Below are 25,589 nucleotides of genomic sequence, written 5' to 3'. Positions count from 1 at the left end.
CCATAAACCCCATCCAAGGACTGAGGAATCTGGATGCAGACATCCACGGCTAGGCCCCTGGTGTAGCACTGGGAGTCTAATTAGTGAGAAAGAGGAGGGTTTATATGAGCGAGAATTGTTGAAACCAAGGTTGGATAAAGCACAGGGACAAATAGCTAAATGAATGGAAACACATGAACTATGAACCAATGTCTGAGGGGCCCCCAACTAGATCAGGCCCTCTGAATAGGTGAGACAGTTAATTGGCTTGATCTGTTTGGGAGGCATCTAGGCAGTGGTACCAGGTCCTGGGCTCATTGCATGAGTTAACTGTTTGAAACCTGGGACTTATGCAGGGACGCTTGGCTCAATCTGGGAGGAAGGGACTGGACCTGCCTGGACTGAGTCTATCAGGTAGATCTCAGTCCTCAGGGGAGGCCTTGCTCTGGAGGAAGTAGGAATGGGGGGTTGGCTGGGGGGAAGGGGAGGGGGGCAGGAAGGGGGAGAACAAGGGAATATGTGGCTGTTATGTAGAACTGAATAGTATTATAAAATAAAATAGTAATAAAAAATTATGGTGAAAGGAAAAAAAAGATACATCAGATTTGACCAGCCAAGACCCCCTGAAAGGTCTCCAATGACACCATGGGCCAGATGATCCAACATCCAGAACAGTTTCAAGGCAACTGGCTCAGACAATACAGCCTCACAGACTACTCCATAATCCTAAAATTTTCTTTATGTCCCCATAAGAGTATAGTGCCCTCATCCAGCAGGAAGTAGTATGAGAAGCTATGCCCAAATTCCCAAATATACCAAGCTGGCTTTGGAGATGGAATTGGCTCACTTCTTCTCTAAACCCAAGTATATTGCTTTAAAAAAAAAAAAAGGTTGAGAGATTATTCTGTCCCATATCAGAAGAGCCCTCTGGTATAGGACAGAGAAAAATCAATATTTTTATTAAAGCAGGTTGATTATAAATACAATCTCTTTCTTGAAGAAAAGGGGATAGTATAGATAATGATGGGATGAAAGAGTAGATTAATGAACCTACTTTTAAAGAGCAACAACTTGTTTAAAAATGTTTTATATTGCTATGGATTTTAGTTTATTGATACAAGTTTAAACTTAATTTTGTTATAATATATATATATATATTTCTACTCTTGTTTAAGGTATTATGTTTATGTAACTCATTTAGATTGCAATGGATAATTAAGAAATACAGATTAATAACTAGTCTTCTATGATAGTCAAACTTATAGTCATGTTAAGTTTTCTAGGTATATATAGATATATTTCAGTTAGGTAGGTAATCTTCAAACACTTGAAAGACCTACAGAATATGGCATTTAAAATGTTTTAAAAATTTAGACTTTTTGGATGGTGGAACATGTCTGCTTCTGGCAGCACTGATTTACTTCAGAGAGGAGGATGAGCACTGAAGATACTCTATATGGAGTTTATCTTCTTCTTGGCAAAAATAGCCATTTGAGCAAGAAACCGTTCTTGCCTGGACTGCTTGATTGACTGGACATGCAGGACTCATAGGAAGGTGACCACTGAACTTTGCTTGGCAAAATGGTCCTTCAGTTTCCTTCTTCAGAGAGGAAACTGCCAGACATTCTACAGGACACAGAGAGAAGTGGCTGAGAGACTCTAGGCCTGTGGGCTGAAGACAGATGCCCCAACTTTACAGAGGAACTTTGGATCACTGTCCAGGCTGCCAGATGACTCTCTCTACTCTTGAAAGACTCCCAAAAGTTGCTTGCATCCTTCTCCTGTTTCTCAGGTAATATTATATCCTTCTGAGGTCTTTGATGTAGTTGAAGACTAGATAGTTATAATTTCCTTAGTTATGATAAAAGATAAGTTAGATATAAAACATTAGACTCACAAATATAGGATAGATAGGATATCTTCTCTAATTTTGCCAAATACAAATAGACTAGATATTATAAATAGACTGGATATTGTAACTGTAATTCTTGCTTGATAATTGTTTTGTTATATGTAATTTTACTGTGTTAAAGTTAAAACCTTCCCCTTTGAAAAAAAAAAAAGGGGGAAGTGCTGGAGATGCTGTGAATGTATTGCTCTGATTGATTGATAAATAAAACACTGATTGACCAGTAGCCAGACAAGGCATATAGTATATGTGAGATAAGCAGAGAAGAAAATTCTGGGAACAGGAAGGCTGGGTCGGGAGTCACTAGCTAGACACAAAGGAAGTGAGATGTAAAAGTACTGGTAAGCCACAAGCCACGTGGCAACTTATAGATTGATAGAAATGTGTTAATTTTAAGATATAAGAACTGGATAGTAAGGAGCCTGCCATGGCCAAACAGTTTATAAGTAATATAAATCTCTGTGTGTTTACTTGGGTCTGAGTGGCTATGGGCCTGGATGGGACTGGAGAAACACAGCAGAGCATTTGTTTTGGCTAAAATGGCTTAAGTATTTCTCTTATACCTTAATGATTGAAATCGGTCATTAGTGTCCAATAAAATCAAGAAGATAAGGCTTGGGAGTTTAGCTCATTTGGTAAGAGTGCTTGCCTAGCACATTGGAGGCCCTAGGTTCAATGCCCAGTATTGCATAAACTGGGTGTGATACTGCATGACTCTATTTCAAGCACTCAGAAGGTAGAGACAAGAGGATAAGGAGTTCCAGGTCATCCTCATCTATATAGCAAGTTCAAGGATAGCCTGGACTACATGAAACCCTGACTCAAAAACAAAATGCAAATAAACTCCCAAAGAACATGTACTTTTACAATGTTTTAATGTGTATTCTAAGAAGAATAGTTTTAATTTCCTTCCTTATATAAAATATAGGCTTGAAAAATAACATGATTACTGAGACAATCATCTTGTTGGTTTTCTTACAAGAAAAATCTCAACTGTTAACTAGGGTTTTTTTTTTTTTTAATTCAATTCAGAGTTAATGAGAAAAGTTCCCTTGAATTAACATAATGGTTAATCATATTCATTGTATGAACCAACCCTCTTAAATGAGAGAAGTCCAGACAATATGTGGAGATATGTAAGCCCACTACACCAAGAATGAAAATTGGGGTCTCTGCTATTGGTGGTAGTTTGGTTTAAAAATTATTGTATGTGCACATCATATACAACATGGAGACAATGATTAAAAGACTATTTAAATTTTTCATTACATAATTTTTCAATATTCACTGAAAATACACTGTAAACATGACATCTAGGAATAGTTGTTAACCAAGAGACAACCTAAGGAGCCACTGATTTTACTGAGGTCATGGGCCTTAGGGGTAAACATATCACTATTATTTTGATAAATGGAAATAGCAATAAAATAAATTTAAATGACATAATGCTAAACTTATAGATTAGTACATCACTGAACTCCTATTGGAAAAACCTTTTTCTTGCAATAAATGGTAATTAACACAGGGACGCACAACTAGACAATATTCGGCGGGGGGCGGGTGGGGGGGAGACTTTGGAGCACTCAGCCCTAAGTTATAAGCCTTTATGTAGAAAATGAGGCAGAAAGGTTTTAAGAGCCAGAGGTGGTAGATTACTCCAAGGAAATCGAATCATCCAGATACAACAAGGCTGCTGCACATATGAACTCACAGAGACTGTGATAGCACATAAAACTTGTACAAGCTCATTGGAGAAAAAAAAAATCTTAGCAAAAAGAAAGGAAAGTGCACACAAAGCCTCACCCATATCTAAGAAGCTATTTGCAGTTAATGGCTGTTGGGAAAGGGAAAATCAGTTCTTCAATAGAGTGATACTGCTTCATCTATCTACCACAATCTTGGGCAGATTTCACATTCAAGAGTAGTTGACCAGCACAAAATGGAGTCCATGACTTTTTTTATATGTTTTTTGTTTGTTTGTTTTGTTTTGTTTTGTTTTTGAGTGAGAGTAAAAATATTGGGTTCTTAGGTGGGAGGCAGTAACTGGAAGGAGTTGGGGGAGGGGAATGAGTATTATGAAAGTATAGTAAAGTATCGTGTATGAAAATATGTGTGTGTGTGTGTGTGTGTGTGTGTGTGTGTGTGTGTGTGTGTGATATCTCTGCATTTCATTAACAAAACTGAAACTCCCTTCTAAGGGAGATAGAACCTTCACTAAAGAAATTTCTTTTTGCAGTAGATGAAGATCATTACAGAAATCTCACCTGATCAAAATGCAAAGATCAACTAACCATGTGGTGTCTATCCCCAATTAATGCATCTAAAACACAACTACCATACTTAAGGCTCAGGGGACATTGCAGAAGAAGTGCAGAAAGACTGTAGGAGCTAGAGGACCAAGACAGTTCTTGTGAGATAGTGTCTTCTAAAACAATAACAACAACAAAAAGAAGGCATGTAATGGAGGTGAAGAAGAAGGGAAGGTTTTTAAGGAGAAGGCATGGTCAGGAATGAAGACAGAAAAATGGATGGATTCCAGAGAGAAGAGAATCAAGGAAACTTTTAATCACATGTAAAATGGGCTCTCTCAAACTCCATGTGGTCTATAAACATACATAATGCAAGAATAAGACAAAAACAAGTTACTGATTCCTTTCAGTTTTTAGTTATTATAAAATCTACATCCTTAATATGAGCAATAAGACTTGCATACAGCATCATATTATAAAAATATGTTACTCATACTGCAAGAAAATAATTTAAATTAAATGAATACTAAGGGACATGGTAAATTACAAAGATGGACTTTTTCAACTATAAAAGAGCTCTGTTTGTTTTTTATTACTAAAATTATCAGAATCCAAACTGAATTCCTTAAAGTAAACAGTTCAAATCGCAGTGAGACACAGAAAGTGATGTCTGCATTGCTGGCAGTTTTAGAAGTATGTTAACATGCAGAGAAGCAGGCATGATAAAACTAGTATTCTCAGTGATTTTTCTCACACTTATCACTTATCAATAGGTTTTGTGTCCTCAAATATTAATGTCTTGCACTTCTGTCTCTTTTAAAAAACATCAATGCTTGAAATTGGATTCAAGACCACATATAAGAATATCAGCTTCCATAGAGACCATAGATTTTTAGAGTCCCACTAAATAAATTAAGCAGTTCAAAATCTATTTATCATAACTGACAAATATTAAAAGCTTTGTAATTTTTATTTAATTATATGTTTAATCATAATTCACGTATCTCTTTGGTATGGTTAAGCTTCACCTGAGTTTTAATTATTTGTTTTATGACAGAATCTAACCACTAGTGTTATAAAATAGAGTATTTCTGGCTTAACATAGGCACCAGTTGTGCTTTCTGAATCTTATAATTACTAGATATTGGTATGGGACGATGGCCTAACAATTAAAGTGCTTGCCATGCAAACATGTGAACCTGTGTTTGCAGTTTCAGCACTAACAGCTGGATGAGACAGAACACATGACTTTAACCCTAGTGCTGATGAGGTGAACCTCTGGGGCTCACTGATTAGTTAACTTACCCAAACAGTAATTACCAGGGTCAGTGAGAAATCTTGTCTCATAAATTAAGGTGGGTAGTGATTAAGGAAGACACCAGACATTGACTCCTAGGTCCCACATGCACATGTGCATTCATATATATGCACATGTGCACATACATATACATGCAGATACAACATGAAAATGATTTCTAAATATTGATATCAAATCTAATAATTAAAACCTTATTAGTGTCTATTCTTAATGACATTTGTTTTAAGGACCTAATTCCCCTATATTATATATAGCTATTTGCTTCAGAAATATTTTTGTGGTGAGACATAATCTGGTCAACCCAAAATTACTAACCAGAGATATACACTACAGAACAGTACTGTGTCAGTGTCCAATACTCTCACATCTTCTGGCATTATAAAAACTTTCAGGGACAGATTTAGACCCAATTGGATTTGGACTGATTCTCTCCGGTCCTCAGTAAAATCATTGAAAATCCTCATGACCTACTTGAAATTAATGTAGCTTGGAAGGAAGGAATTTTCCTACAAGATATTCAATCTACCATGAGTACATTATATATAATTTCATATCATAGCAAAATTACAGAAAACTATGAAAGAGTGTGCAATGCATTAAAGGAAAATTCTTATTTAATAATACATATGATCACATTGAGTTTAGGAATATTGATGACTACCAAGGCTAAGAAAGATGATAGCAGCCTCTTAACAGATTTTAAATTAGATGAAATCTAAATATTTGTTGGATATTTCAACAATCATCACAAACTGCCACAGTCTTTGTCTACGTGTTGTAAACATATCCAGTCACAGACCATGGATTGTTTTCTGAATATATCTTCTTATCTTCTTTTACATAGAACTGGAAAAACAAGCAACAGTTCTGATCTGATATGAAAACAATTCCCTTGGTTGCAAAAGCTGGGTGAAGAAAACCTTTCTTGGTATGTGCAAAAGCCAAGTTCTAAAATGTACTTGCATATCTTGATTAAGAGTATTACTAAAATGCATTTGGTTATTTGTCTCTGTGCTTTATCCAACCTTGGCTTCAACAATTCTCGCTCATATAAACCCTCTTCTTTCTCACTAATTAGACTCCCAGTGCTCCATCAGGGGCCCAGCGGTGGATGTCTGCATCCAGATTCCTCAGTCCTTGGATGGGGTTTATGGCACAACTATCAGGGTGTCTGGCCATCTCATCACCAGAGTAGGTCAGTTCTTGCCGTCTCTCGACCGTTGTCAGCAGTCTTTTGTGGGGGTATCATTGTGGATCTCCGTGGGCCTCCCTAGCTCTCTGCTTCCTCCCCTTCTCATGTGGTCTTCATTTACCATGGTCTCCTATTCCTTGTTCTCCCTCTCTTTTCTTGATCCAGCTAGGATCTCCCACTCTCTTTCCCTCGACCGTCACTCTTCATTGTTCCCACTCATGACCAGGCTGTTCATGTAGATCTCATCCAATTCTCCGTGTCTTATTTGGGGTCCCATTTTCCAGAAAGCTTCACTGGTGATGTGAGTAGCAGTCCAGTCATCCTTGTTCCACATCTAGCATCTTCCTATGAGTGAGTACATATCATATTTGTCTTTCTGAGTCTGGGTTACCTAACTCAGGATGATTATTTCTAGATCCATCCATTTGCCTGCAAACCTCATGATGTCATTGTTTTTCTCTGCTGAGTAGTATTCCATTGTGTATATGTGCCACAATTTATTTATCCATTCTTCAGTTGAAGGGCATCTAGGTTGTTTCCAGATTTTGGCTATTACAAACAATGTTGATATGAACATAGCTGAGCAAGTGCTCTTGTGGTATGATTGAGCATTTCTTGGGTATATGCCCAGGAGTGGTATAGCTGGATCTTGGGGGAGATTGATTCCCAATTATGAACCAAAGGCTGAGGGGCCCCCAACTGAATCAGGCCCCCTGAATGAGTGAGACAGTCATTTGGCTTGATCTGTTTGGGAGGCAGCTGGGCGTTGGTGCCGGGTCCTGGGCTCATTGCATGAGTTGGCTGTTTGAATCCTGGGACTTATGCAGGGACGCTTGGCTCGGTCTGGGAGGGGGGGACTGGACCTGCCTGGACTGAGTCTACCAGGTCGACCCCGGTCCTCGGGGGAGACCTTGATCTGGAGGAGGTGGGAATGGGGGATGGGCTGGGGGGAGGGGGGGGGCGAGAGGGGGAGAACAGGGGAATCTGTGACTATTATGTTGAACTGAATGGTGTTGTAAAATAAATTAAAAAAATAAATTAAAAAAAAGAGTATTACTAAAATGCTAATGAGAATCTTGGCCTCTAGGAAGTTATGATCCTTCTGCCAGTACAACATCTTGTCTTGACATTGATGGCTCCTACTGATATAGGTGGTTTTCCTGAGGTTTTCTTAAAATTAAGAAAAGTATGAGGCTTTCTTTATCTACCAAATCTTCCTTTCATAATAGATGATTTTTTTCTTTATCACAAGATACTATTTGATAACACCTTATCCAAATTCTGTCTTTCCAAGTTGGAGTCAGTGTTCCCAGTCTCTGATGCTGCCTTATCAACTGAGTTTATGTAGTTTCTATATTCTTCATTATCATCTAATCACATTCACAGCATCCTTACCATGAGTAGATTAACGCAGAAAACAATTTTCAAAAAGCTCATCCATAGAAGTAACTCCTCACCCATAATTTTTACTGTAACTGTTCAGCACACCTTCACAACCCACTTTTGATTCTCAGTCACTTGCTGATGCCACCACATCTGCAGGTACTTTCGTCACTGAAATATTGGAATCCTCAACATCATCTAGGGAGGTTGGAAGAATCCAATTCTTTAATGTTCCTATTCCTGTTGGTATCTTGACCCTCTCCCAGAAATCACAGGTGTTCTTCTTACTGGCATCTGCAGCAATATATCTTTTACAAAAAGTTTTCAGTTTATGTTACCATGAGTCACAGTCTATGGTAGCCTATGATAGCTTTAATTGTCAACTTAGTACAACCTAAAATCACATGGAAAGAGAGTCGCAATGAATGATTGTCTGCATTAGGTTATCCAGTAGACATGCCTATGGGGGATTCTCTTAATTAAGCTAATTGATGTGAGAAGACCCATCCCACTGTGGGTAGTACGATTCCTTAGGCAGATGAGTTTGAACTATATTAGAATGGCAAAATCAAGCTGAGCAAAACAAGCAAGTATGTATGCATTCATTTCTTTCTGCTTTTTATCCAGGTATTTCATCACAGCAACAGAAAGTAAGCTAGACACAGCTGCAGTTTTGCAAAGTACATTTCTGAAGTAGTAAAACTTAAAAGTCAAAATCATTCTATAATTCTTGGCCTGCTTAATAGATATTATGATAACAGACATGAAAACATCATTAATTTTTTTTTAGGTTTTTCGAAACAGGGTTTCTCTGTGTAGTTTTGGTGCCTGTTTTGGAGCTGACTCTGTAGACCAGGCTGGTCTTGAAGTCACAGAGATCCTCCTGGCTCTGCCTCCCGAGTGCTGGGATTAAAGGTGTGCGCCACCACTGCCCGGTGCAATTAATCTTATATCTCTTCATCACAGCCTCTAGATGACTGGAGGCATTACCAATAAACAGTAATATGTTGAAAAATATTATTTTCTGAATCATGGTTTAAAATAGTCACTAATGTTGTAAGCAGATGTGTTGCCGCCCAGGATTGTTGATCCACATACAGAGCACCAGCAGTGTCGGTTTAGTAAAATTCTCAATATCTCCCTGATATTCAGAAGAGAAAGTAAGCATTGGCATCAACTGTAGTCACCAGCTTCATTAGTCTTGAACAAGAGTGAATCTGTCCTTGGAAGCTAGGAAACAGGTTCCATTAAAACTCACATTTTCAGTGTTCTAAAACTGGATTATCTTAGTTCAACTTGAAGTAACATGCTTCCTTGACAAGAATACTAGACTTCAGCTTAGAAATTAAGAGGAAAAATGTGAAATGGAAAAGTTAAAGAAAGGTTTGAAAATCTCTACAAAGCAGTAGCCCCTTCATAAAGCTGGGATACTTATTGGGTTATCCGATTTAAGGTAGATGGTTGACTTCAATCTTTTTCACCTTTTTTCTTGCAAAGATTAATTTATTAAATCAGTTTAGGCATTAAAATTAAGTATAAATACTCTTTTTTTCAGAATCAGAGCTATTTATGTTATGGAATCAGATACAGAAGATTTTAAACTACTGAATTTTAAAATGAGATAACCAAGTCAGTCTTATTTTTGATATTCATGTGGCTTTTTGACAAGAACAAAATATACAGAAGCTCATTTTCTAGTAAAGGGGGGACCTATAGGGCCCTGGCCCCATTTTGGGTAACTGTTACCTTGCTTGCTGACCTTGACCTTGATATCCTCCCTATGCTAATTCCCTGCCAGGTTCCACCCTCCTGAATGCTTAAGGGAAATTCCTTGTCTGTGTATCCTGGATAATGGGCATTAACAGCTTAGATGCAAGATTGTAAAACATTGATAGTGAACTTCTGCCCTCTGGGATTCTAGCATTGTGCTGTAAGCCTGTATTTAAGACCTCCTCCCTCCTTCAATAAACAGCATTCTGCAAAATAAATAAATAAATAAATAAATAAATAAATAAATAAATAAATGGCAACATATGGATAAATAGGATCAAATTTAACTGTTGTACAAAACATAGACATTTCAATTTCTTTTCTATTGCTCTGAAGGAACACTATTACCCAGACAACTTACAAAAGAGTTGATTTCAGGACTCATAGTTTCAGAGGACTAGAATCCATGGCTGTCATGGCCAAAAGTATGGCAGTAGGTAGGCAGGCATGACACTGAAGCAGTATCTGAGATCTTATATATTGATCCATAAGCATGAAGCAGAGAGAGCTAAGTGGTACTGGCATGGGCTTTTGAAACCTCAAAGCCAACCCCCAGTGACAAAACTGCTCCAACAAGACCTCACCTCCTAATCCACAATTGTGTAATTTGGATTACAAGTTTTTAGATCATTGTTCAAATATTTCTATATGTACTTTAATCCTTTATCAAAAGAAAATGACCCTTCTATAATTCTCTTTCAAACTCATCAGGCTACTTCAAATGGTCCCAGGGTTTGTACACTGATGACTCAAAATTCAGTATCAATCATCTCTGCACTATGTGTGTTGTTTTAAAATAATGTGTGTTGTTTTCAAAGAATAACCAGAATCACTGTTTCATGATATAAGACAAATTCCAGTATTTAAACCATTGCAGTTCACTAATTTGAGGAGAGTTTAGGAAAACAAATGTAATATTAGAAATTATTGCACTTGGCTACACTGGCAGTTCTCTAGCGAATATTTTAATTGGGTGAACACTTTTTATTAAAATCATGTATATGAATATAATTTTTATTTAATATTATAAACCATGTTCCCACACTCATGCTTCAGTGTAAGTGCTGGTACAGTTATCATCATTGCAATTTCCCTAAAATTTCCTTCTAGTGGTACTGGAATATAATACAAGGAAAGTAAGAACACCCTCCATTCATCTCCACTAAACCAGTGTTTCTTCACTAAAGTCTCTCTATGACAAAGAAAAAAACTGCTTCAATGAAGCAACAGGCAGGCCGCTCACCAGACTAAATGTACAACTGGGGAGCATTTGAGAAGTTTTTCTCGTGGATGCAACAGACATGACAATGTTTGCTGACCTAATGAAACACATTGTTACCATTTTGCCAGAACATAATCACAGTATTTGAAGATTATACAAAACTAGCAAATGTTATGGTCGTGTTGTAAAAAGGCCATTCAAAATTCTTAGGATCATTCAAAAATCCTACATAATTAATTCAATGCTAGTAGCACTGCCAACCATCATTCAGCCTGTTGAGTTGCTTGTTTTAAAATAAATTTGCATATTTCCTAATCATTTGTCATTCTAATTGAAATATATTAACATAAAAATTACATCTACTAATGAGGCATCATATGGTGTTTCCATACATGAATTCTGCTCATGTTTAAATAAGTTTAAATGTGTCTGCCTCCTTGAATTTTGATCTATTCTTTAGGAACAAATATTCAAAATTAGTCTTTCTAGTTATTTTTAAAGTATGTAGCACATTATCATAACCTGTGGTCATCTTACTATCCAAAAAATGCTAGAACTTTATGCTACCAGGACACATTCATTGGCTAGGGTTTTCAATCTTTATCTTGCCCTTGCCTCTGATAATCACTAGTCTATTCTCAGCTTCTATGAAGTCACCTTTCTGAGGTTCCATTGAGTGAAATCATATTTTATTTCTCTGTTCTCTGTCTCTGTCACTGTCTCTCTCATGTGTGTGTGCCATGTTGTGTGTGTGCCATGTTGTGTGTATTAGAAAGTTAGCAGACAATCTTTGATGTAAGTCCTTGTCTTTCACCTTATTTGAGACAGACTTTCTTGCTGTTTGCTACTCCGAAATCAGGCTAGATGGCCCAGGAGCTTCTGGGAATTTTCTTCTCTGCTTCCTAGCTCATCACAGGGTACTGGGATTCCAGACATATGATACTATCCCCGTCTCTATGTGGATTCTGAGGCTATAAACTCAGGTTCTCACATTTGTGTAGCAAACATTTTGCCCATGAGTCACCTCCTACATTTGTGGTTTGATGCCTGCCTCATTTTATTTAATATAATTATGTTTAATAACATCCATGTTTTCTCAAATGACAGTATTTAATCTTTTGTAATAGATGAATAATTACTGTGTTCATGCACTGTATTTGCTTTTCCCATTTGTCTCTAGGAGATCACTTTAGTTGTTTCTATTTCTTGGCTATTGTGAACAGTGTTGCAGCAAACATTAGGCTAGAGATGTCTTCGTCAGACTATTTCATTTCTCTGCATATAAATCCAGTAGTGAGACAGTTAAATCATACTATAGTTGTATTTTTAGTTTTTGAGGTTAACTCCACATTGTTTTCCATAATGACTTTCCTAATTTTCATTCTTAACAGAAGTGTGCATGAATTCTTTTCCACCACATCCTCTGTGGTACTTGTCATCTTTTTGTTGTTTTCAAAACAGGGTTTCACTATGTAGCTCTGGCTGTCCTAGAACTCACTATGTAGACCAGGATGGCCTCAAACTCACAGATTCCTGAGTGATAGGATAAAAGGCATGTGCCACTGACTATGGTACTTGTTATCTTTGTTATTTATAATAATCATTCTTACTAGAGTGAACTGTTGTCTCAATGTGATTTTGATTTGCATTAACCAACATTTTTTTGGCTGATAATTTTTCATGTACCTATTGGGTATTATCATCTCTTCTAAAAGATGTATATTGCTCATTTTTATTTTAGTAATTTATTTTTTAATATTTTTGTGTATGTGTTGAGGCAAGAAGTAAATTTGATGGAATCAGTCTTTTCCTTCAGAAGGGTTCAAGGGGATCAAACTCAGGTCACTCGGTTAGCAAAAGCAAGCCTGTTTACCCACTGATTTATCTTTCTGACCCTGTTCCTCATATTTCAGTAGTTATTTGGCCTTGTACTACTGAATTTCTTTATGTATTAAAGATATTAACCCTTGTCAACATGATAGCTTGTGAAAATATTTTATATTCTACAGGCTGCCACTTTTATGTGCTGTTGGCTTTGCTGTGCAGCTTTTTAAAAACACACAATCTCATTTCTTTATTTTTCCTGATACTGTGTTTTGAAGATACTGTCTAAAATAACCTTGTCAATTCCAATGTTGTTAGCAACCTAAGTGAAACTATTTCAGATAACTTGAAAATAATTTTGTGTGACTTGAAATAATGTAATGCCTGAAAGATAGGAACCATCCATAAGGCAGCTCCAATATGAGCCAAGCCAAAGGCAGGCTTTGATATGCTAATAACAAACCCTGACATGGCATTGATATGTTTGTGAACCAGTACTAAACTGTGAACTCTGATAGAATCAAACTAATGCACACTGGACAACTTAAAAAACTAGAAATTTGGAGGTGACCCTAGGACCTATTGCCTTGCTCCTGAGGCAAAGCATCTCTAGTCTTTGCTGATTTTTTTTTGACAAGGTGACTTTGAGGCTGGCCACTGTGTGGCTCTGGCTACAGAGATTGGCAGTTGCCAGCATCTTTTCTGAGTTCACATATGACCATCAGTCATGACTTTGACCATTGTTCTCAGGGGGCCTTTTGTAGCTTGCACAACAACGGTGCCACACTCCCAGCCTGCTACAGCTGAAGGACCTCATGATGGGCATAAATTGTGCTTTCTCCCAAAGTGTTTTCACCAAAGCAGATTTCCCAGTGGAAAACTGTAGCTGCCTGTTGGAGCTTCCCTGCTGTGTGAGATGTCTGTTTACATGAGATTTCCATAACATTTATAATAGTATGGTATTGTAAGGAATGTTTGTGTGAATAAAGCAAACATATTTGAAAGACAAATGTGTTGTGGACATCCTGATTGCTGAGCACCACACAGCCCAACAACCAGCCATGCTTTCTGTAAATGTCTTAGAATTTCTCTATCATGTTTTTTTTTTTTCTTGTAGTTTCATAGTTTTAGGTTTTACATTTGAGACTTTAATCCATTTTGGGTAGATTTTTGTAACTGGTGAAAAACAAAAGTCTATCTCCTGCATGTGGATATCCAGTCTTCCTTGTATCAGTTACTGGAAACCATCCTCTCTTCAATTCTTAACCTTCACACCATTTCTGGAAGGAACTTGGCAGTAGATGTGTGAAGTTACTTCTGGGATAACTCTATAAGGTTCCTTAAGTCTTCCTATTTATTTTATGCTAGTTTATGCTGGTTGGAAGGTTACAGGTTGATAGTATGTTTTAAAGTTAAGTAACATAATGCTTCTTACTCTGGTTTTGTTGTTGTTATTTTCATTTTTTCATTTGTTTCTAAGATTGCTTCAGCTGTGAAAGGTTTTCTATGACTCCATATAAATTTTAAGATTTTTTTCTATTTATGCCCTAAGTATTTTGATTAGGATGTACTGGATCTGTAGATCACTTTAAGGAGTAAGGCAATTAACAATATCAATTCTAATCTATGACAGCAACAATTCTAATCTATGAGCATAAGGTGTCTTTCTATTTGGGGGTCATCTTCAATTCTTTCTATCAATATTTTATTGCTTTCTTTGGAGAATTCTTTTGCATCTTCAGTTAAATTTCCTCCTAGCCATCTTATTTTTTCTATAGCCATTGTCAATGTAATTATTTTCTTGGTATCTGATTCATATATTTTCTTATAGGCACAAAATTACAACACTGACTTTTACATGATGAATTGAAGCTCTGAAACTTCTTTGTTTGTTTATCAATTATCATGCAGTTTTGGAAGAATTTTGTGGTTTAATCATTTCTTTGTTCACTTAGTCATTTGTTTCTTATTTTAAGACAGGATCTTATCTTGACTAGACTGGACTGAAACTTACTAGGGGGCCAAGAATGACATTTACCTTCTGATATTTCTGTCTTTACTTCTCAAGTATAGGAATTGCAGGTGTGCAAGGTCACACCAGGTTGTATGTGGTGCTAGGGATAGATCTCAGAGCATAACACAAATGCCAGGCATCATTCTACTGGCTTAAGCTGTGTTCCTAGCCCTTCATGGGGAAACTTCTGGCATTACGGTGAACAAACTTATTGATGTGGGCAAGCTTGACTTTTTTTTGTGGGCAAACTTTGAGCTTTTCCTCTGTTGTATAATATCAGCTGTTGTCTTATTATTTTTGGTTCCTATTGTATTGATGGTATCTCTTCTGCACTTAATTTGTGTAGCATTTTTTTTAAAATCACAAAATGGGTTGCATTCTACCAAATGTCTCTGCAACTATTGCAAATATCTTAGGTATTTGGTCTTCATCCTATTTATACAACACATCATGCTTATTATTCAGTCATCTGAATTGGGCCTTCTCTCCATTATACTTCTTCCCCAACCAATTCCACTATTCAAGCTCCAGAAAATTAATTCTGCATCCTTTGCATTTGAGGAACTACAAATAGCATGACCTGTGAGGTACAAGTATTACTCCATACTGCTGAAAGTGGATTTTATTTTCACAGCAATTCACATATGAGAAAAGGAAAAATACCTTCATATATCTGTGAGAAACTTGTGTTTAGTGTATCTTTTTTCACTCTGAAGAAAAAATATGTCTTACTAGCATGTGATTATAAAACTGATACACATAAACACAAACATATGTAATAAAATGATTAGACATTTCCCTCTTTAAGTTATGGAACTATGATTAACAAGTTCACTTTGGAGGTTAATTAACAAGAATAATCCAACAATATATTAAAAATGATTTGAAGGCTTTAGATTGTATGTATTTGCAATTCAGGCATATTTTATTTACATTTATGTAGCTGTTCTTACCATTGCTCCAACGTAAAATCACCTTAAGTAGCCAATATCAGTCTATCACTTCTAATATCACTTCTAACAAACTCAAAAATTATTTGGAAGCAGCCAATGTTTTTTAGGTGAAATGTAAAACCAACAGAAAATGTGACAGAATAGTTAGTTTGTGGTTATCATAATAATTATCACACAGGAATCTAGATATCCAGGGTTACAACAGTTTCTTATGTAAGTGACTTGTAAAGGAAATGACTGGAATATCTGACCATTAAAATTAAGTTTGATATTGTATTCCATTTTATATTTCCTTTAACCACTATCAGGAACATATTGTCTTATGAAGTTATTATTCTTAAATACCTTCAGGAGTGGCTTTGGTGGCTCAGAAAACCAAAGTGTGATGGTACATCCTGTGAACTACACAACTGTCACCCATTTAGTACCATTTTCTTTTCTATTTTTTTCTGATTGATATTTTTTGGATAAACAATGCATTAAATTAATATGAACTTTGTCTTCATCCCAAATACTACATGGCATTTGAGTATTTGAAGTAAATACATAAGAGCTTTTGTTCAAGGTGATTCTTCTGTCAATCTCAATGTTCAAACCTTCTTTTGTAGTGTAATCTTAAATTAAATAAAGGGTTTACTGGTATTTCTTCCAGATAGCCATTTGGCTCTGCTAATTCTATAAAACTATCTTTCAAGTGGCTCAAATTTCACTAGGAAAATAGCTAAACCATTTATGGCACCTGTGAAATAATTTCTTAGATATTTCCTCTTTAAGTTTAATAATATTTTACTTTACCACTTATTTCTCTATGAATATTTTTTAAGTCTCTTTCTTATTTCCCAGCTAACCTTTGTCTTTAAGACTTCTGAGCAATTTAAAAGTTGATTTGTTCTACTATTCTTATTATAAAATATACAGATATCTAGCTTGATACTGGAAGAAAAAACCAAGAATTATGTTATCTAATTTGTAGTATATCTATTTGTTACCATACATTGAGAAATTATTTTATAATAATAACAGGTGATAATTCTTAATATCAAACTTTGCAGCCAAGTATGAGGCACACACCTGTAATCCCAGTTTGTAGGATGTTTGGGCAGGAATATCAGGAGCTCAATCTAGTCTTTTTACATAGTGAGTTCTCTGCCAGCCTGTTTCCAAAAATATTAAAACCAAAAGAATTTCCTTTTTTCTAAATTCTTAATAACATGTGGTCTTAAAATAGAAAACATATTAAATATCAATATTTAAACAGTAATATAGTAGTAGATATGAAGGTATCATCTTAGAGTTACATATTTCAGCCATCATTTTATAATTTAATATGGTGTTATAATTTAACATGGTAAAGTTAGTATAAGCATAAATCTTAATTACAGGGAAAATACTTGCAAATTAAATTGAGTGTTTGCAGTGTGAGCACTTTATGTGGCTTCTAATATAATATAGTGTTCCTCAGGCTATAATAATATGCAATTCTCAAGGGATATATCAACATGTGCCTAATTTATTCTTTATTATCTCTTAGCAAGGGACACATTGTTTTACTAAGATCTGTGAGTAATTTGCAGCCCAGGAAGCTGACACCCTTAAATTATAAGAGAAAAAAATCTATTACAAGAGAAAACTTGGTGTGAAGAGAGCTGTCTAGGGTAGAGGAGGTTGATACCATGTTATAATGAATCTACAGGTGAAAGGCAGATGAATTAATTGTAGAAATTTATATTAGTGAAAGAGCAATCCATTTTTAAACCTGTGCTATTATACCCTCATTGATGGCATGTACAGTTTAATTTATTACACAGTATCAGTAAATGCTTTTCTCAGTGTATAAACTAAAACTCATCATTTGTCAGGTTGGTACCATTAGGTACTAGATGTACCAGCTTAAAAGTAAAGTCAAATAATATTTCTGATTTGCTCACAGGGAAATTTCTGCTAAATAATGGCCAGGAGCCAAGATAAATGATCAAATAAAATACTTCTATCTTCTCAGAGGACAAGAACAGTGATTCCAAGTCTACATGAGAATATCTTGTTCCCATCTGGTCTCTACTGTTATTGGAACAACAAATAGCCACCAATTATGAGGCCTTAACATGGGTTGGGGAATGCCTAATAACTGTGACTCATCTCTCTTTGTTTATACAGTGGTTGGGTCTTAAGGCCAGTATCTAACCTCAGATAATACTCTTTCTTACAGGCTCCAAAACAGCCTGATCAGAAGTGCAATGTGTACCATCCCATGAAATTGCATTTCTTATTGAGTAAATTATTTTACAACCAACAATGAACATTTAGTGCAACCCTAAATAGTTCAGGGCACTGCACAAACTTCTGTACTCTAGATAAATAATTCTGTTAATTTGTACAGTACATATAATTCATGTCTATAGAAACTGAAGGTTCCATGAGGCTACATTTTTATCATTTCTCTGTATCCAACTGTGTTCTGGGTTCATGCTAGTTAACAGGTAATGTTCCAGTAAAGTAAATGGTCACTGTTCTTCCAAGAAAATTATAATTTAAAGATCAGAGAGAAGAGACAGAAAAGCACACAGATGGATAACTTGAAATTATCAAAGGGATGATTTTGCCTGTGTTTAGCATAAAATGCAGAGCACAGCAGCCAATTTGGTTATTTCCCTTTCCTTAGACTAATGGTTTGTTTGATATGTTTGAAAACTATTATATTTTCATTTATCCTTATAGTTTCAGTACATGTTCAATGGTATGAATACAGTAAATATTTGGTGAATGAGCCAGTAAATGAATTAAACAATCCACATCAAGAATGTGGAATTAGCCTATATTTTAAGTGATTATTAAAATATTTTTGTATGTATTTTGTGTCTAACCTATCTCAAGTAGATATTTTGGCTTGAGGTATGGGTAAGAAATTTGTAAAGGTAGTATATTAGTTTTCTTCTGCTGTGGTAAAATACTATGGCAAAGGCAACTTATAGAAGGAACTTATTTGGGTTCAGAGAGATGATTCTACAGGGCAGGAAAGTATGGCAGGAAATGACAGTATGGCAACTGGAGCAGGATACTGAGAGATGACATCCTTAACCACAAGCAGGAAGCAGAGAGCAAGCAAGTTGGAAGTGGATCAAGGCTATAAGTTCTCAAAGCCCACCCACAGTGATACACTCTACTTTCTCTAGCAAGGATACACTACCTCCCCAAGCACTGGCACCAACAGAAGCCTTCTTAATAAGTAAGATGGTTTATTAAGGTTCTATCTACTTTCTTTCTTTAGCATTATAAGGCTATATGATTTCATTTCTAAATCTTTGTCACATGAGTATAAATAAAAGGAAAAGAAACACTATCCATCACATAACAGTTCTATCTTCGCATGCTTCTATTAGGAAATTTATTATTTGACAATTTCATAAATGTATATAATGTGTTATGATTATATTCACCCACATCACTATCTTTTACACACCCCCAACTCTGGAAGACCCACTTCTTCCCAAGTGGTCTTCCCCTACTACTTTCATATTTTTATGTGAAAAAACCCACTGATTTTCATTAGGGTTACCTGTATGAGCCCGTGTATTACCAGTGTACACACTACTGAATAAAATTAATCTCTCTCCTCCATCAGTCACTAACCACCAATAATTCCCAGTTAGGGATGGGGCCCCATAAGTCCCTGCTCTATCCATAATGAAATGTTGATGGGCTGTAGATCTCACTTCTCCCTATCCTTTCACTCTTACATTTTTGATATTACTTCTTCCACAATGTTCCCTGAGCCTTGGATAGAGAGCAGGATGATACAGATGTACTATTTAAGGACATGTATGTAGTGCCCACAGGGCCCAGAAAAGGGTGTCAGAAGTCCTGGAACTGTAGTCACAGATGCTTATGAACTCCATGTGGGTCCTTGGAATAAAACCCAGGTCCTCTTCAAAAGCAGTAAGTGCTTTTAACTGCTGAGCCATCTCTCCAACCCCACAGGAGATTGCTTAGTCTTTCAAGAGTAAGTTGTTTGGTAAAGCAAAACAAAACACCTAATTGTTTCTCTTAGTACAATAGGTAGTTTTTATAAGCTTAAACAGACATTTTTCTTAAGCAGTATTTTAACCTGTTTAATTCTTATATAAAATATTTGATGGTTTTGTTCTCTGACCTGAGAGCTTGTATTATAACTCCAAGCAAACCATTCATATGACATTAAATCTCTTGAGACACATAGCAAGTGACATACTATAATCATTATAATCATGAAAATAGCTGTTGTCATGTGGAAGAAAATTTTCCACAGGCAACAACTGCCTCCAATACTGGGGATATTCATATCTTAGTCAAGAAACATTTTTATCCCCACAAGGTAGAACTATCATTATTGAACACATTGAATATCTTTAGATAACAAGGGATGGCAAGAGTTTTCCTGAAATAGAGAAATACATGCCTAGAGACCACCACCAGTGTAAGGTCGAGGAACATAATTCACTTGAAATGACCTATTTTATTACCTACACCCCCCACAAAAATAGATCCTTGATAAAATAGGTCTCATATAATACATTGATGGTATTAAGTTAAATTTCCTTTTTATAAGATTATTTGTGTGTGCATGTGCAGTAGCATGCACGCCATGTGCATGTGCATGTGCGTGTGCGTGTGTGCATGTGTGTGTGTGTGTGTGTGTGTGTGTGTGTGTGTGTGTGTGTGCACGCGCACGCGTGTGTGCCTCTGAGGCCATATCTCTAGGAGCTAGAGTTAGAGGTGATCATGAGCCAAATAAAGTGTGTTATAATAACTGAGCTAGGTCCTCTGGAAGAGCAGTCAGTTTTAACCACTGAGCCAACTTGTCAGCTCCTCAAGTTTTTCCTACTGAGTGTCTCAAATGAAGTTTTTCCTTCCCAAGGTTTTAGTTGCATCATCATGCATTTTTAGGTTCTTGTTGTAACAGATGCCAGGCCATATAATAAAAAAATATCTGAAATGGAGACAGGATCGTGAACTATCTAGAGTGTAAAGAAGTAAATCAGACTTTTGTTGCTTGTGTCTACTACAGGGATTTACAGCAAACTTTTATGCAGTTTGAATATCAGTGCCTATTTTATTTATATTATATTGTGATACATTAGTTATGCTTATTATATTAAAGGTTGCTAATAAGATAAGGTAAATTAATTCATGATTGGAGTACTTCACAGTGAACAAATACTACTACAATTATTATAATTTCAGTTTTATTATAAAGTAAAATAATTTGAACATCATTTCTATGTCACTCTCTTAGTAGGTGCTTGGTGACTTATGCAATTAGTAATTATGGAAAAAACATTATTTCCACTAAAATATTTAATGTTCAAACTGTATTTAGTTGAAATCAGTGAAGTATTTTAACTATGGAATACGAGCAAAGACTTGAAATTGCATTGAGTTTCTCTCAAAGTCTGTTTCTCAGAAGATGGAAATGAGGAAAGGCTCTCCTCCAACAACTAGGCTAGGGAGAGTTTCAGCTCAGACATAGCCTGGGTTCATGGTACCAAAAGACGGGAAGAAACGAAACCAAAATCTATAAGTCAGAGACTCAAGTCATGACAGGGGATGTCTAGAAGCCAACCACCCACACAACCTGTAGAAGACAATGCATCAAGATCCTTCAATACTTAGAAGTACAAATACTGTTCCCCATAGCAACTTCATAAGTTCTGAATCCTGAACAAGGAAGCCATGTTTAAGATGCTTGTGGTTGGACTTGAGGTAACTGCCTTGCTTTTATGGTTACTGTACTGCTATATTTCTCTAAACATACTAGAATTTGTTCTAGACCAAAACTCATATCCAAGAGGACATAATCTATCTTTAGAGGAGAATATATTACAATTATAATCTGACTCAAAATAAGCAATAATTAAAAGCATCACCCATAGTAGCAAAAAGATAAAACAAACACAAATGTCTGATAATAGCATATTATGATGAGAGAACAATCATGAGGTAAAATTTGCAACAGAAAGGAAGAATTAGATGCTGTGGTTGGCAGTACATCTAGCGATATTTAGATTATTCAAAGACATTACTTGGGGAAAAATAAACAAAAATAACAGAACAAATGTCAAATCAGTAAAATTGAGTTGTATCTGAAATGAGTCATCTCTAGAAATGATCTCTTTTTTATGTTTTCCTAGACAAGCTGTAAGGTATTCTGTCTTGATCTTGCTCACAGCATGCTGCATATTCATCTCCTGCAGCAGTACATAATTTGCATAATATAATACTCAGTTCTGTGCTTTGGAATACTCTTGAGTGAGATTAGATAAGAGGGACTCTGGTGCTACATTGCAGTTCCCTTTGACAGAGGTTCCAGATTTGCCAGAAAAATAGATTACCTGTTGTGGAAGGCTGAAAAGAGTGTTTATTATATATAATATGTGCATAAAGTCATATATTATTGGTACATAAATATAAGATAATATCATAACTGAATATTACAGTTGTTTGGTGGTAAGATTGAATGACAAACATTCTAAGAATTTACATGAAAATGGAATGCAAACTCAAAGGAGAATGTATTTTACGGTATTTACATTTTAATCTATTGATTTATTCTAAAGGATTAGTGGAAGAAAACACCTGTGATCAAATATGTATTTCTCCAGCCATCAATAGGAAGAGATTCTAGCTGTATTATAGTGCATAAGCACAGCATACGTGGTGGAAACTAAGTTAATGAAAAAAAATTCAGTGGAGGCTACACAGTAGAAAAACTTGTCAGTTTCTAGTAAATATCAACAAAAAAACTAGAAACTTGTGCTTAGATTTGTGTGAGATACATACTTCATTATTAGAAATATTTTTCTACTAAAATATTTTCATTATTGGAATTCCTATTAAAATAAATATAGTTGTCCTTCTTTAGCCACTGGTTTAGTATTTATACCTTCAAACTAGCCAATCAAAGCATTATAAAAACTTGTGTCTGTGCTGAACATATATATATATATATATATATATATATATATATATATATCTTTTTCATGTGATTATTCCCTAAGCAATATATAAAACAGCCATCTCTTTATTATTCATATCATATAAATATCATCAAAAATGTAGATATGGTATACATGAGGAAATGTAGTCAACACACAAATGCTGCACCATTTCATAAAGATGATTTTGTGTTCCCAGATTGTAGTATCCACAGAGGATCTTGGAAGCACTGCCTACAGAGACTGAGCGGTGACTGTGCTTCTTTCTCTTTCAAATCTCATATTGTTTCCTTTTTAGAAACACAAGCTTTTGGATTCCAAGTGTAAAGTGTAAAGTGATTATATACCATATTTGGAAATGAAAAAAATCTCATTGAAACAGAAACCACGCCACTGTTTTCCAACAGAGTGATGGGAAAAGAGGAGACACTGATCAAATAGAAGTAAGTCCTAGTGGTCACTGCATGTATGATGAGTACAGTTAATATTTTGTATATTCCAAAATTGAAAACACATTTAAACATTTTAAATAAAAAAAAACTATGCTGGTGAGGTGACAGGCATATTAATAACCTTGACTGAGTCTCCAGATAAAAAAAGATTGACACAGCATATTGACCCAGGTAAACATTCAGTTATTAAACTGAGTAAAAATAAATTAGGAAGAGAAAATGTGTGCCAATGGCACTTCTTTGAAAGTCTCCAAACCGAGTGCATTTATAAACAGAAATAAAAAGATCATACTAAAGAGAAATTTTTTGATTCTTTCTATGAACTAGGTCATCTTTTAAAATGTGGCAAACACATTTTAAGATGAAGATTACTGTTCCTTCAGATGTGCTCCTGTCACCAAACACCGATGAATAATTAATAAGCAGCTCCTGCAACAGCCCTATAATGACCAAGTTCCAAAGTCAACATGGCAGAGTCCATGCACACACATCTTTGGCCCCTATTACTGTTTTTCCTATTTTACTAACAACACACTGAGGGCCAATTGTCATTGGCATGTCACTTACTGATGGGTAGAGGTAACCTTCTCCATTCATGGCTATATACAACCCTGTCTTCACTCCCTGGATGGCAACGACGCGCAGTCCCACAGGGATGAGGTTGAACAGAGCTGTTGAAGAGAAAGGTGATCTGTCACCAAGCAATAGACAAAGCATTTCCATAGCACTTCCCCTTCTCTTTCTGTTAAGAAGCATCATATGTATTTCTATTTTTCCAAGTTTCAACTAACGAAGTTTTGTTTCTCTTTATGGTGATGAAGCTACTGCCATATAGAAAAATGAGCATCTCAGCTTTGGTTTCTCTTTAGCAAGCTCACCTATACCATTCTGAAGGGTTTGGGAGACAGAACAGAATCAAACCTGTAATCATGATTCTACTGTCAAAGTTTCTGAACCTACTAGATTCCAGAAAAAAAAAAAATCATCTATGGGTATTCTCAGGAAGCAGAATTTAAAAAGTGCAACTTGAAAGATGACTGTCATTTTCTGTACTCTGTGACTGAGCATTGCAGTGCAGTGTAGGCCAGAAGTTCAGAAGTAATTCCCAAACTAAATTGCTTTGGCAGGAGCAACATCATATGCCAGAAAAAAGAAAAGAAAAAAAAAGAAAAGATGTGCAGCTGCCCATGGAATAAAATTAGAAGGTACTAATAAAATAAAATGGCATGCAAATTTTCAAGAAATAATTTTATTTATTGATGTTTTATAAAGTTATATATAAAACTAAAAGTGGACCATGTTCATTTTTATATATCTAGTAATTTAAAAACCATTCAGGTTTCTATTCTTCTTCACTTCTCATGTAGTATATTTTCACAAAGTGTACTTTTCAACATTATCTTGAATATTGTCAACCATAATATCTCTGCTATTTATAGACTGTTTAGTGGATCTCCAGCAATATTTTTAGTACAAGTGGTATTAACAAGAAAGCTATTAATTAATTATCTGCTCTCATTCAACTCCTTAACTTGAATTTATTTTTGAGCAATGGGAATCGACATGGGAAGCATTCAGCTCTTGACATCAATGTGTAAGTAAAATGTCTTAACTTTAGGCTTTCAACTCTTTTACAGAATACACGCCACTTGAAATTGGTGAGCAATTTGATTTCATTCTAGGGCTACTCAGTACATAATTACAAACTAAAACTGCAGCAAGTGTTGTTCTGCTTTTCTTCTCGGGGGATGCGATGCAGGATGGAGAAAACTACATCCTCTTTTGCAATAATTACAAATACCTGTTCCCCAGGTCATAACATATCTGCACCAATTTAATGATGAAAGGAAAAACAGCAGCCCATGGTCTTGATAACTACACAGAGATTAATTTGGGGGCTAATATGGGAACAGTTGAGTATTGTCTTCACTATGCAAAGTAACACTGAGCTGTCCTTGGCAGGACTCTGTAGGGTTATGGCATATAGAAAAGGAAAAGGTTTTGCTACTTATCATTTCTATTACCTAATACTGAGTACGATGTGGTGTCGTTGGGTACTAAGCTTTGTCCTGACATTTCTCTGTGTCTCTTCTTTGTGTGTGAAAGCTATGGTCACTCGTATCTTTATTATCTCTCTAAACTTTGAAAGGATGGGCACTGTAGGATAAGCCTGAACTTCTGTGCATAATTTTAAGGTAAGATATAAGTTTATGTCTATGTAACTATCTAACCCAATGACTTCAAATCTATTTATTTTAATTTCTGTATTCTGCTTTTTAAAAAAGTATTGTAGCTTCTGAATATATCATGTCAACTAGATAGTATAATTCCCAAAGGCGAGAGTAATATGAATATT

General features: G+C 35.7%; 1 protein-coding gene across 3 annotated transcripts in view; it reads right to left on the bottom strand.

Annotated features, from left to right (window-relative positions):
- The window catches only part of Fgf14 (fibroblast growth factor 14), a 232,015-nt gene that overhangs the window by 141,842 nt on the left and 64,584 nt on the right, over positions 1-25,589 (bottom strand). For all 3 annotated transcript variants that reach the window (XM_028868301.1, XM_028868302.2, XM_028868299.2), the window contains one exon: positions 23,801-23,904. In XM_028868301.1, coding sequence (XP_028724134.1) covers positions 23,801-23,904 — 104 coding nt within the window. The remainder of the gene's footprint in view (positions 1-23,800; positions 23,905-25,589) is intronic.

The sequence above is a fragment of the Peromyscus leucopus genome, chromosome 9 (genome assembly GCF_004664715.2).
Source record: "Peromyscus leucopus breed LL Stock chromosome 9, UCI_PerLeu_2.1, whole genome shotgun sequence".
Taxonomy (NCBI): domain Eukaryota; kingdom Metazoa; phylum Chordata; class Mammalia; order Rodentia; family Cricetidae; genus Peromyscus; species Peromyscus leucopus.
This window is presented reverse-complemented; position numbering and strand designations above follow the sequence as displayed.